Source organism: Pyxicephalus adspersus, chromosome Z (genome assembly GCF_032062135.1).
Source record: "Pyxicephalus adspersus chromosome Z, UCB_Pads_2.0, whole genome shotgun sequence".
Taxonomy (NCBI): domain Eukaryota; kingdom Metazoa; phylum Chordata; class Amphibia; order Anura; family Pyxicephalidae; genus Pyxicephalus; species Pyxicephalus adspersus.
The window spans coordinates 20881831-20894565 of record NC_092871.1 but is presented as its reverse complement, the minus strand read 5'-3'; the positions used below and the strand labels follow the sequence as shown (position 1 = coordinate 20894565).

Genomic DNA, 12735 nt, shown 5'->3' with positions numbered 1-12735 from the left:
AACGATCGCATCTATTGTGTGTACAATATCTGCGAACGATCGTGTCGTTATCTGCATGTACAGGATCGGTGCTATACGATCGTTCGCCGATATCGTGCAGGATCGTTCGTCTTTCGTTTACCAACGATAATTATTGGAAGTGTGTACGTAGCTTTACATTCCCTGTGATAAGCGATAATAGACACTTTACATTTCAGATTTATAGTTAGCAGTCAGTAAATTTCATTCTCCCCGCTGATTTGTGAACCTTGGCTCTGACTCACCAGGAAGTTTATTGGACCTCTGTATTGAGACCACTGCTTCCACAGTGGGGAGAAAGGGACTTCTCTGTTCAGGTTGCTTTTAAAGAAAATGGATCAATTATTAACACTTTGCACACCTAATGTTTTGATGTACCTGGAATGTATTTAAAGTTTAGTTGGGCCTACAAAAATCATAGATTGCATTGGATTAAGTTAGCCTAAACCATGTTTTACCTTTCCTGGGAAGCATGTGCAGAATGATGTAGCTCTCGTAAAGATATGCAATGTAACCTTCCTATATATAAGGTTAGTTGTAAGTACTGTATGCTGAATAGATCATCAGTATAATTTAGGACTCAGTATCACAGTTCCCAGCCTCTCCCCCTCATCACCAACCACCTTAATTAACACTCGGTCTCTAATTATTCACAGTCACTGATGGCTGCTACGTGTGCATGACGATAGCATTTGTCTTTTCAGAGCCTCTATGGCACATCCCATCACAGACTCGAGTGGCATCCAGTGTGAACAAGAGACCAAACAGACAGGAATTGCCCGGCAAGAGTTCTCCGCACAGGCACTCTAGGGTGAGTTAGCTTGCTAAATGTGCTCATATTTTATATGAATGTAAAGTAATATTTGGAACTTATTCCTTCCCCTTGTTCTCTCCATCACACAGGGAGAGACCCAATACTCCAGTCACTCCAGCAGTAACACTTTGTCTAGCACTGCTTCCAGTAACCAGAGCGATGATCGTTGGTTTGATCCCCAGGAGCAACCTGACGTAGACCTGGAGCCCCTATCTAAAGGCACTTCCAATGACAGTGGCATTGACACCTCTCTGCCCAACTTCCCCCACTCTAATCTAAACAGACAGCCTCGAAGAGAGAAACTCCCAAAACCCATGGCATGTTCTACTTATCCCGGCATGCATGACAGCTCTCGGGAAAAGCGGAAGGAGCAGATGACCTCTGGAAAATGCTATAGGCCCAAAATGTTCCCTCCAGGGAATGGATCGGGAGAAGCTTTAAACCAGTCAAGGTAAGGGTCAATGTTATTGTAATATGTTAATGACATTGCAGATTATGTGTAATTTAAGATTTGTGTGTATTTTAAGATTTATTATCCTACAGTATGACTTTAATACTGTATCCATGAATGTTAAACATTATTCAGAGGGCGTTTGATCTTGAGCTGAACGGTTAGTTCTAATTTACAAAAGCTAGTTATTGTGGAAGCCTAACTGGCAATCTGCTGGAATACATAAGACATATTTCATAGAGAGCTGATGTGATCCTATCCTGAGTTATCCGTGTGTTCGCAACAATGGGAGAATCATATTCTGTATATTGCAACAATTATACTTAACCACTTTAGCTGATAACCCCATTAATGTGGACCTCTACTGTAGAATCAAAAGCAGAGAACTAATCACCCTTATTGCTTTGGGTCTCCCTACAGCTGATTCCCCCCCATTGCTGTCATGTTCTACTTTTCTATACTATGATGTGTCCTTTCAGGAGGCAGCCATCATGGTAAAGAAGCAAGGCTTTGCTTCCCTTATATCAGAGCTGGTTGAGTTTTGCTCAAGAAGAGGTGGAGAAAGCACAGATCTACAGAATGAGCTTGCACTGAAGGTCCTCTGCTGCATTTTTCTATCTAGCAAGAACAGTGAAATCCCCAAATTTCTCTCTAAATCACATGAGAATAGCTATTCTACAAGCGGAATACAGGAATCCAGTTAAAAATAAAATGAAAAATGTACCTCTAACATGTCTTCCTTAATGTGTAGTTCATTTGCTGGCTGGATTAGAAAGACATCGCTTCTTTGCTGACCAAAACCTGGCTACGTTTGTCATATCCATAGTCATATGTCATTAATATAGTCTTAAGGTCAATTTTTTTTTGGGGGGGGGGGGGGGGGGGCTAAATAACCCAATTGCATGTTTTTGGGATGCGGGAGAAAACCGGAGTACCCGGAGGAAACACACACAAACCTGGCCAGAACCTGCAAACTCCATGCAGATAGTGTCCTGGCTAAGATTCAAACCTGGGACCCAGCTCTGCAAAGGCCAGAGTGCTAACTTCTGAGCCACCGTGTTGCCACTAGAAAATGACTGCTTCTCGTTCCAAAGAAGGACATGCCTTCTACTTTTCAGGCAGGAGCTTGCGTTGCCCAGTCGGGGGGCAGACCAGGGGTTGCATTGCGCAGTTGGGGGACAGGTGCTTTATCTGATTCATTCATTCATACTGGTCCCTTTGGGAATGTTAGACCTTTTTGGCACTATTTGGTTCTTTTTAGCTATGATAACAAGGGTAATTTCTAAATAAAGACACATGGATCGTTGTTGTAGGTGAGGATATTTACCATATTGTAAGTGCCTGTATAATGGAGGAGGGCCTAAACAAATGCAGGTAGAAAGATCCTACACTTATTTTCTTACCTTATGAGAGAAAGAATCAGTGACCTTTTACAAATTCCACTGAAGGTTATTATTTTTATTCTTTCGGCCAATAGATCCAACATGTTTAAGACCCCAGAAGGTTCCCGGAACCAACAGATGTCCCAGTCGAGCTCTTTCCAGCTGTCCAGCTCTGTGCCCAAATCCTTTTTCTCCCGACAGAATGTGAGAAATAAGATCCCAGCTGGTTGGAAGAAGCCAGAGGAAACACCTCAAAGACCAACTACGTTTACTGATCCCAAAAAGTAAGCTCATTACCCTTCTCTAACATACCACACTAAAATTCAATCGGATCTCTTAAAGATAAATAGAGATCCACAAGATCTGAATTCCCAGGGTATATGACTCGAAATATAAGCAGTAAATCAAATGGGATTCTGCATTACAGACAGACCCACTTTCAGACATAAACTATCTCCTTTTTCTATCAGTTATCCTTCAATAACTAAACATTCATATTTTTTGTTTATTAACGTCAAACAGTAGGCTCCAATCTGAACTCGGTAGGACATTTTCTTAATAAAGACTGTGCACCTTTTTGATGACGGCTGACAGTTATGTAAATTCTAATACCTGGCAGATTTATTGCCAGAAGCCTTAATACTGAATGTTGTAAAATACATGCCTTGGGGCAAGTGTCTGGAAGCTCGTACAAAAGAAATCCGGCAATGGAAGGCTTCATTCAAGGCAACATTTTACCTGCGCATGGTTGTTGATTAGTGTGCGTGTCTAAAATATTACTGAAGATAGTTCCTGCTTTTTTAGACAACTTCATCAGGAAATGGAAGGAAGTTTAATCTGGCAGGAACATTAATGTTTTCTGTACATCTCCTTAAGAAAGATCATTTTTCAATTGCCTAAAAACTGCTATATTTATGTCCTGCGTTACATGATCAGAGACAATGATGGAGGCCATGTTCTGTTTGTGTGTAAGAAGAATGTAGGTCAGCGGTAACAGGCACATGTGTTGAAAAGGGAGGATTACAGGAACATCTGCTGTTTGTAAACATGAGCTGGGCAGCTGGTATATAGCACTGTATTGTAAGCATTTTAGTTCTTTATTGGTTTTTTGTTTTTGTTTTTTTTGCATGTATTTTGCAGAAAACCTCAGCGGTACCTGTGATTGTGATGTCTCCTAATACTCTGCTTGGTTATTCTTTTTCAGAGAAGTCGATGTGAACACAAAGAATGTTTTTGGTCAACCCAGGCTTCGGGCCTCCTTGCGAGATCTACGGTCACCTCGTAAGAATTACAAATCCACAATTGAGGATGATCTGAAAAGACTGATTATTATGGATAATCCAGGGCCAGAGCAGGAGCAGGAATGCATGGTGAGACACAGAACTTCCCACAGAACACCTCACATGTCACAAATCTGTTTTTCCATCTACATGAATAGAAAGTGTCTGTAGAAAGACCTGTTTATCCTTCCCTACTAAATACATATATAGTCTTATTTACCAAGGATTTTTAAATTATGTGTAGTCACTTGTGTGATCCAGGCACCTATGCCAGACAACAAATAATTAAACAATACGCTTTACTGGCCATTTGCCTCCCTTGTCCCCCGTAGCTGTGCAGCCCAGCTTGGTCACTGATAACTTTCCAAGCATCCTTCCCTTTCCTCCTCCAAATACTGGAAAGTAAAGAAGACAGATGATTAATTAGATCATCACTCTACTTACTCATCAGCTCGTCAACAGCTTTCCAATGTTAGATTTGTCAGCACTGTATTATACAGTAGAATCTGGGCTGCAGTGCTGCCTGCAGGTTCTTCTTAATTAGAGTAGAAATACAGGTTCATCCATTTCTGGCTGACTTATTAAAATTCACGATTTTGGCCTTCATTCTCATCCAGTGGCTTCAATATTTTCTGGGTCATTAAGCTCACAAACCAATCAGTAACAATCAAAACTCCAATCAAAGCCCTTATCTGTGTACTTTTTTAATTCGATTGCCAAAATATTGAATTAGCACCACCAGGTATTCTGCAGTGACAGGCACGTGTTTCTTTCTTGGTAGTTTGCTGTAAATTAGATGGGTTGTCTATGATTGACAGCTGTGTTAACTTGTGTCAGTGCTCAGGGAAGCAGAGCTGTCATCCTCTAATGGATAACTTGCACATAGTTATATCTAGCCATTTTAGGATCGTACATCTTCAAAAACCCATGCATCAGTTTCATGGCCTAGACTTGATTTAATTATGAAAGACTTTACTGACTCCTACTATGTCACTGCTGAAAAGCCGTCTCTAAGACAAGCAAAACAAACAAGAAACTGGTTACTGCTAGAAGCACCAATAACTATGTTACACTCTGAGATCCACTTAGTTTAACTGGAGATGGCAATATGCTTGATTAATTTGTTTACGGCCAAGTAAATTATTAATAGCTGATTGCTGATAGTTTGCACAGATTGTTGCCAGACACCACTAGCTATCAATCAGATTTTGGCAGAAATAGAATATCGATAGGAACGTATGCTGCTACCCATTGGTATGGTAAGTTTTGGGGAGCGCGTCTATTGGTTGCTGGTTGTCGGGGGCTCTCGCCACCTTGCTGCTCAGCCGTTTTATTGCCGCTTTTCTCACTTCCCAGCATTCTCATTCAATGCCTGATCAATATTTCAATCGAACGTTGACCAAGATTGCCATAGCATTTCATTAGGTTCAATGTTTTTACCTAATCCATTAAAAATATGGTGCAAGTTTTCCTTTTTGTTTTATATAACTCTTTAAAGTCAGTCTTTTGCCTAGTGGTTCTGAGTAAACCTACAGCCTTAAGCCACATAATTCTGCGCCATTTAGTAGTCCCCTAAGGTCTAGTTTGTTGTAGCTTCAGGGGGAAAAAAGGAACACGCATGGTTTTCTGATTAGAGCTTTTTAGGGGAAATATGTTGAAGTGGCTTGGAATGTTATGCAATATTTTCAACATCTTTATCATTACAAGGACAAGAACTCTTTTTGATTGTGATTGACTGTCTAGCTATACAATAGCCTGGGTAAAAGAGAACCTTCACAGGCATTGGGTAAATTCGGTATTCTTTTGAGAAATAGTCAGGTGCAGAAGGCAAATGTCAAGAAAGATATTGAAACCATTCAGTAGGCAGGCTGTGTTATTCTAGTAATTTTAACACCTTTATATATTCAATTTCCTTCATGTTAGCACTAGCATAATGCTTCTTTTAAGAATATGTCATTTGTGCCTTGTTCTTTGTTTACTTCAGTCACCACAGAAGACCTTACACAGAACATTGTCGGATGAGAGCCTGTGCAGTGGCCGCAGAGACGCTGGATTTGCCTGCTCTTCTGCAATTGACCCCACAATGGGCAGTGATGTCTTTTTCACCAACCCGTACCCATCCAGTACCCTTCCTGCTCGTCGCCAGCATCAGTCCAACATGCCAGAAAAATCTGGTAAGTTTTCTCTTTTAGACTTTATTATATACAACGTTTGGGCATTTTCTTTAACCCATAGTAATGAAACCTCATATTCCCAACAATCTGCCTTCACCACACACATTGAAATGAATGCATATTTATTGCAGCACCTCTCCTGAATGCCAAATCCAACCTTAACTCAGGCACAGTTCCCTTTCTCCTAACATTCATTGCTTTTTCATGGAAACCATTTTAATGGAAAACATGAAGGCTGTCACTGTTTGTATCTGTCCGTCATTTGCAGCCCCTATTTAATGTACAGCGCTGTGTACTATGTTGGTGCTATATAAATCCCATTTAATAATAATAATAATTATCTGTAAAATAGTTGTTTCCTGCTTGTTATTCTGGCTCTTTTTCTTCACTATTTTATTGGTGTTGCTTGAAGTGGCAGCTTTTATTGGCTAACTTAGATTGTTACAGCTTTAAGCCAAAAATTATCACTTAAACTTTTGCAATGTTCAATGACTGATACAACGACTCGTGCCTTAAAATTTTGAGTAATAAGTTCAGATCATGTATAAATATAAAGCTTTCTGAGCTCTGTATTTGTTCAAGGTCAGTAGAAGTATTTGAGACAGATTAGAATACCAGCCAAGAAACTAGCATTTCCAGATAAGGGCAGCAATGACAGACACCATATTCTTCCTATGACAGATTTATATTAAAAATGTATTAGGGTTTAGTGGCCTCGTCTGCTGGCTGCATGTTAGAGATGTAACAGAAGGTGTCAATTCCTATTCTGTAATAAATCTGACAACAAGGACTGTTATCTGTTTGTATCTTTTACTAGGTGACTAATTGTCACCTGCAGTCTGTAAAACTGTTATCTCACACATGTATTCTTGTGCTGTTTTCTTTAATGTTAACACTTGTGTGAGGGATGATATAAGTAAATGTCACTTTGAAATAAGCTTTGTTGATGACTTCTCTTTGCAGCGACCATTTCTTCCTCTGAGCTGTCATTATCTGAGATACGGGATTCAAACTCCAGACATATAGATCCAGGAATGATGCCACTGCCAGATACTGCATCCGGACTGGAATGGTCTAGTCTTGTCAGTGCAGCCAAGGCCTTTGAAGGTAAATACAGGTAGTCCCCAGGTTACATATGAGATAGGTTTGTTCTTAACTTGAATTTGTAAGTAAGTCAGAACATGTACATTATTTTAATAAATGCAATTAGAACAGATGTTTTTCTCAACATTATTAGGCAGAGTGGTGTCAGTTACTGTATAAAATCATCACTGTGACCAAATCACAAACAAAGCAAAAAAAAAAAAACTTTATGGAGTTTATTAACTTTTGGGGCAAGCTGTGCTTTGATAAGCAAAAAGAAACAACTGCAGAGTTTGTCTTGGTCAATAAAGAGTTACACGGGATTGCAGAAGAGCTCTGTCTCAGCTGTGTTTAGCAAAAGATTTCTTCTGCAAGTCATGCAAACCACCCCCTCCCTCCATCAAGCCTCTGTCCTGCACAGAAGGGAGCAGGGAAGCCCCCTTCATATCTAGGAGTCCTCCCTATGTCTGATGTCCTTAACCCCGGGACTACCTGTTCACAATACAATTTTTAGATCTGCTTACTTTTTCCTGCAGGTACATATACTTCATATGAGTGACAATTTATTAGCTATTGTGGCAGGCTCAATTTTTCACTGATTTATGAAATAAGTCCAGATTGGTTGTTTCCTTGATGCAGTCTAAAGTTATGCCTATGTGAGCCATGGTAAAAATAGTCGTATTTTCCAGTGCAGTATCGGAGTGGAAAATTAATATTCTTGGAGATTTTGACACATAGTGTCCGAGACTGTTTAATCAATTGGTTTTGTAACACATTTCTGCTATGGATGGCCTTTTTTTTTAATTTAGCTTTTGAGAGCAAGTCCCCTTACAGGTGAATGTAAATTAAAGATATTTGCAACAAAATGTGAATTTGTATCGGGTGAAAATTTACTGTTAATCACATACATTTTTTTTATTTTGCAGTGCAGAGAGCGGCCTCGCTGTTCTCCCTGAATGAAGTTGCCCTGAGTCCAGTTCAGAGTGGAGGCACTGCACACCTCAGTCTGGAGAGGCAGCATACGCCGCGCAGCACTCCCACCTCCAGGTACGAAGATACACCAGCTGATGAGCCTGTCACACAGCAATTATACATTTCGCTCCATGATCAAAATTAATCCATATTCCACCAGCTCAGACGAGGTTTGGACATGGAGGGGGGGGACATGTGAGCACAGGAAACTGAACTAAAATGTGTGACTGTGCAGGAACATTTCCTTTTCTTCATAGAAAACTGGATTTTTTTCTGCATCTATGTTAAAATCTCACTGTTAGCCAACTCAGAAAAGCTAAGGCAGATTCTCCAGCCTCATCATGACATGTAGAACTGTCATTTCTCAATATTAGTTGCTTAGTAACAGACCTGGCAGTCACAATTGTTCAGCACATTGTGTTAACAAATCAGGTCATTGTTAAATGTTAAGCTGGCTGTGCTTTACATATTCCTTAACACAATTCTCAGCTCAATAATAAAAGTTAAGAAAACCCAGCAAAATAACACTGTTGAAACTTGCTTGTCCTGGTGCCTTTCCAAACTATCTTAAACTACACAGAAATGTGCCAGGGACAGAATCACTCTGGAAAGGGTCTGCCAGCAGCCATCACTCTTTAAGAATTCAATGGTCTGTTTCTCAGGTTTGGGGACAGATAGATACATTCACTCACATTTACTGCAGGTTCATGCAGAATTACTGCAGAATTACAGTGATAGATTCACCACTAATTTTTGGTAAACATCACATTCACTGATTTCTCATTTATGATATATAATAATCCAACAAAATGACATTTTTACCCCATTACTCATGATAACATTGTTACACTGACATGTTTGGCGAATCAATACATCATAATAAGCAAGTATTAGTTCCCTATAACTATGATTTTACCAATCTGATCTCAGAACTGGCATTTGTACAGGCTTTTGAGTGCTTGGGATCCCAAATTCCATGGAGCTTTATTGTACATCTTCCAATAGCACCAGTGGTGTCAAACAGTAACCTGCTTTTTCCTGCGCCAACTTATTGGTTCAACCTACCGGCTGCCTTGCTTGCCAATGGAAAGTGTTTGGAGGGTGTAATTAACACTCTGAAATGTTTCAACATTTGCATTTTAACTCTTGGGGCATTACAAAAGATTTTCAGATGTATATGCATAGGAATAATTTAGCAGGGTCTAATTGCTAATAGAGCCTTAAGGCTCATACACATCAGAGGTGAATACTATAAGCATTGGGTTCACATTCCTAGGTATTTGGGGGCATGCAAAGAGCAACTTAAACTGCTCACTGCATCTTAGCCCATAAGCATTGTAGTCTTTATTCCTGGATGAATCTTGCTACATTGTACTTCCCATGAATAATATATGTGTAACTGATTGGTAAAAACCCTTTATATACAAAATGTCTGACAATACTTGCAGTTACATCACAGGAAACCTTTCAAATGTTGGAATTTACATTTTTTTTAATGTGTCTGCAGTGATGAAGTGGCTCCAGACCTCACCGGGAAAGTTCTGCAACTGGAAGTCATGCTGAAACAACTTCACACTGATCTACAGAAGGTAAGGATGGAGCTTTGTGTTTCTGTTCAGTAATATGCTTTATACAACATAAGGTTGTTTATTTTGGTATCTTGGCATTAACCTATCTCAAGGTAATAGGCCAGCCTGGTCCTGTCAGCCATTTCTAATGATACAGTCTAACCTATTCCTATGTCAAAGTCTGTTAGGAGCATCACCGAAATCCAGCTGCAAGAATTTAGGTTCCTACTTCCCATATGCCTGCTGCAAATAGTATATGGATTTTCATTATATATGAGATGTTCTTATGCAATTTTCACATTTGCAAAGCTGAAGCAGAATAAAAATTTTCAAAAAATATTTTTAAGTTGAAAATTCATAGAAAAGAAATGTTCCACCAGTTTAGGCCTGTAGTGATCTGGACGTAGGGTGGGGCTGTATGAACCTTTGCATTCACAAAAACCTGATAGTTTCAATGTGTTTCCATCATTTTTCTTATGTTTCAAGCTGGAGGGGGTCCTTAATGAGCATAGAATCTTAAAATGAAATGTGTGACTGTCCAAGGTTATTTCTTTTTACTGCATGATTGTTGCTTTGTAATAGTCAACTCAGAAAAGCCAAGGCAGGTCTTTTAGGCTCACAATGACTGCCAGTACTGTCATTTGCACCATTAGTTGCTTAGTAACAAACTTACTGGTAACAATTTTCCTGCAAATTTTGTTAATAAATCAGGTAATTGTTCAACCTGCTTATTTTGAGATGGCTGTTTTTTTCACATTCCGTAAAAGCAACTTTGTCAAACAAAAATGAACAAAAGAAAACTGAACTGGAAAAAATCCTTACCCCGTCCTAAACCTTGATCCTCGAGTCTTAAAATTTTACGATCAATATATTACCACTGTGTGCCATGGACAGTGTCCGATTGTCTGACATGAAAGGTTCTTCCAATAGCCATGGCTTTGCTGGAAAGTGCAGTCCCAGTCTCTTATCCTCAATTTATTTGAAGAACTGCAGGAATTTACAAGATCTGAAGTCCTCATCCACAACTATCACAAAAGACAACATTCTACCATTGGTTCTAATAGGGCAATACACATTATTTAAGAACAAAGGATACGCAGACTTTTGAACGGGGACAATCTCATTATTTTATTGGTTGCTTTGTTTTCCTCAATGGTTGTGCTATTTTGCATTCTTCAAAGAATTGGTGCCACATTATGACAATGTCTGCCAGGGAATGTTAACCTAGGAGCAGGACTGTGTGTATATCTAAAGGTAAAATGTATTTGTGGATCACCTCTGTTCATGTGAACCATTCTGTGACACAAGCCTGATTTAGGGTTATTTTACTTCATCCCTTTTAACCTCAATCTTCCTTCACATGTATGTCTATAGGAGAAGTTGGACAAAGAGGCACTACAGATGGAAGTGGCCAATCTGCGAGAGAATAACCAGCGGCTTCAAGCAGAGTCGCACACGGCCAGTGAGCAGCTAAGAAAATTTGCCAAAATCATTTCTGGCACGGCGGAGAAAAAGGATCATTAACCCCCTTTTCTTTTTAACTGAGGTGACTGAACCTGCCAGAGATGACAAAATGGTACATATTGGGCATTGCACTCTCCAGCTGCATGGTGGGGGAGCCGTCTTTCCCTTGACATGTCCTGCAATGCATTGTGGGGCTTCATTTTTATCATGGATGCAAGATTTTACACTTGTCACTTTGTTTGTATCAACAACACATTTCTTTATGTACAGAAACATTTTTTTCCTTGCTTTGTAGATTTGTACAAATTACAACCCTGACAGGGAAATTATAAAAGAAGAAAAAAAATTGTATTTTTGCCTTCATTGTGCTTACAAAAAACCACCTTGCATCAGGAATTATGCAAAATCGACTCCCAGGCAAGGGCAATGCAAACCCCTCCTCCACAAACCTGGAAAATAATGTTATATATGAATATATATTTAAAGCTGTATAGGATAAAGTTATACACAATGAGGTGGGCATGAATGAACAGTTAGGTTTCATACAAATTTATTTTAATATGACCCCAGTCTGACTGGATACCAGAAATATTTCCATGTATATTTTGTTAATATGACATGTAAATAGTTATCCATCTGTTTTGTTAATGGAGGGAGAACTGACCTTGCTTGCATCTTATTGATCTGCTAGGAATATCTTAAAATATTTGCAAATACAAACCGCAAGTTTACATTAAAATTCCTTCTCAGCATTGTACATTTCTGTGTAATGTCAGAGTAAAGATATTATTTATACTTGAATTTTGGAATTTGCATTTGCCGTTGGCGTATCTGTTGGTGAGAGTAAGGCAAGTATACAAATATTTTAAAATAATTGTGATATCTATAACAACTGATAAGGAAACATTTTACCCTTCCGGTTCTCTCTGCTTTGGGGAGGGGTCTCTATATTTCATCCACATGAAGGCTTAAAAAATATAATTCCTTCCTCACCAGCCACTGTACTCCAATCAGGTCTTATCAGAACTGTTTAACAGGCAAAAGCAGCCATTTTGAAATATAAACTGAGCAAATCAGCCATGTTGAAAATCTAAACGGTGAAGTAGCCATTTTTGAGTCTTACCGTCTGCACATCTGGAGAAGATGAACGACGTTTGTTGTGGACCTCAGCTCGTGCCAGCCTGTACACCGTTACTGCTGTGCAAGATGCATGTTGGCTTGGAGCTTGTTAAAGAACTTAACCTATTTTCTAAATGAGGGCTGCCAGAAACAGATACTGTATACTGTTATATTTGTATAAATGGTTCTACACTTTCCCCAGTGTCTACTGTGTGTTTTCTTTATTGGTGAGTGAGTGGATGGAATACCAGCTTCATTTTACAGCTAGAGCCCCCTTGTTACGTGAGAGCTCCTATAATAACCATTTGGGGTCACCCTTCCAGGGCAGGCCTGCAGCGGGCATCGAAGGCTGAACATCAGGAGGCCAGGCTTTAAAAATCTGGGCAACACAAACATATTGAAAACAATCT

At 39.5% G+C, this 12735-nt stretch overlaps 1 protein-coding gene across 4 annotated transcripts in view; it reads left to right on the top strand.

Annotated features, from left to right (window-relative positions):
* SIPA1L3 (signal induced proliferation associated 1 like 3) overlaps positions 1 to 12522 on the top strand; it is a 110040-nt gene extending 97518 nt beyond the window's left edge. For 3 of the 4 annotated variants that reach the window (XM_072431728.1, XM_072431729.1, XM_072431730.1), the window contains 9 exons: positions 723 to 829; positions 922 to 1283; positions 2761 to 2949; positions 3870 to 4035; positions 5930 to 6119; positions 7083 to 7226; positions 8129 to 8249; positions 9682 to 9763; positions 11117 to 12522. In XM_072431728.1, the coding sequence (XP_072287829.1) occupies positions 723 to 829; positions 922 to 1283; positions 2761 to 2949; positions 3870 to 4035; positions 5930 to 6119; positions 7083 to 7226; positions 8129 to 8249; positions 9682 to 9763; positions 11117 to 11266 (1511 nt within the window). In that variant the 3' untranslated portion in view covers positions 11267 to 12522. The remainder of the gene's footprint in view (positions 1 to 722; positions 830 to 921; positions 1284 to 2760; positions 2950 to 3869; positions 4036 to 5929; positions 6120 to 7082; positions 7227 to 8128; positions 8250 to 9681; positions 9764 to 11116) is intronic. The other variant, XM_072431731.1, reaches the window with a different exon arrangement.
* Positions 12523 to 12735: the final 213 nt, after the last annotated feature.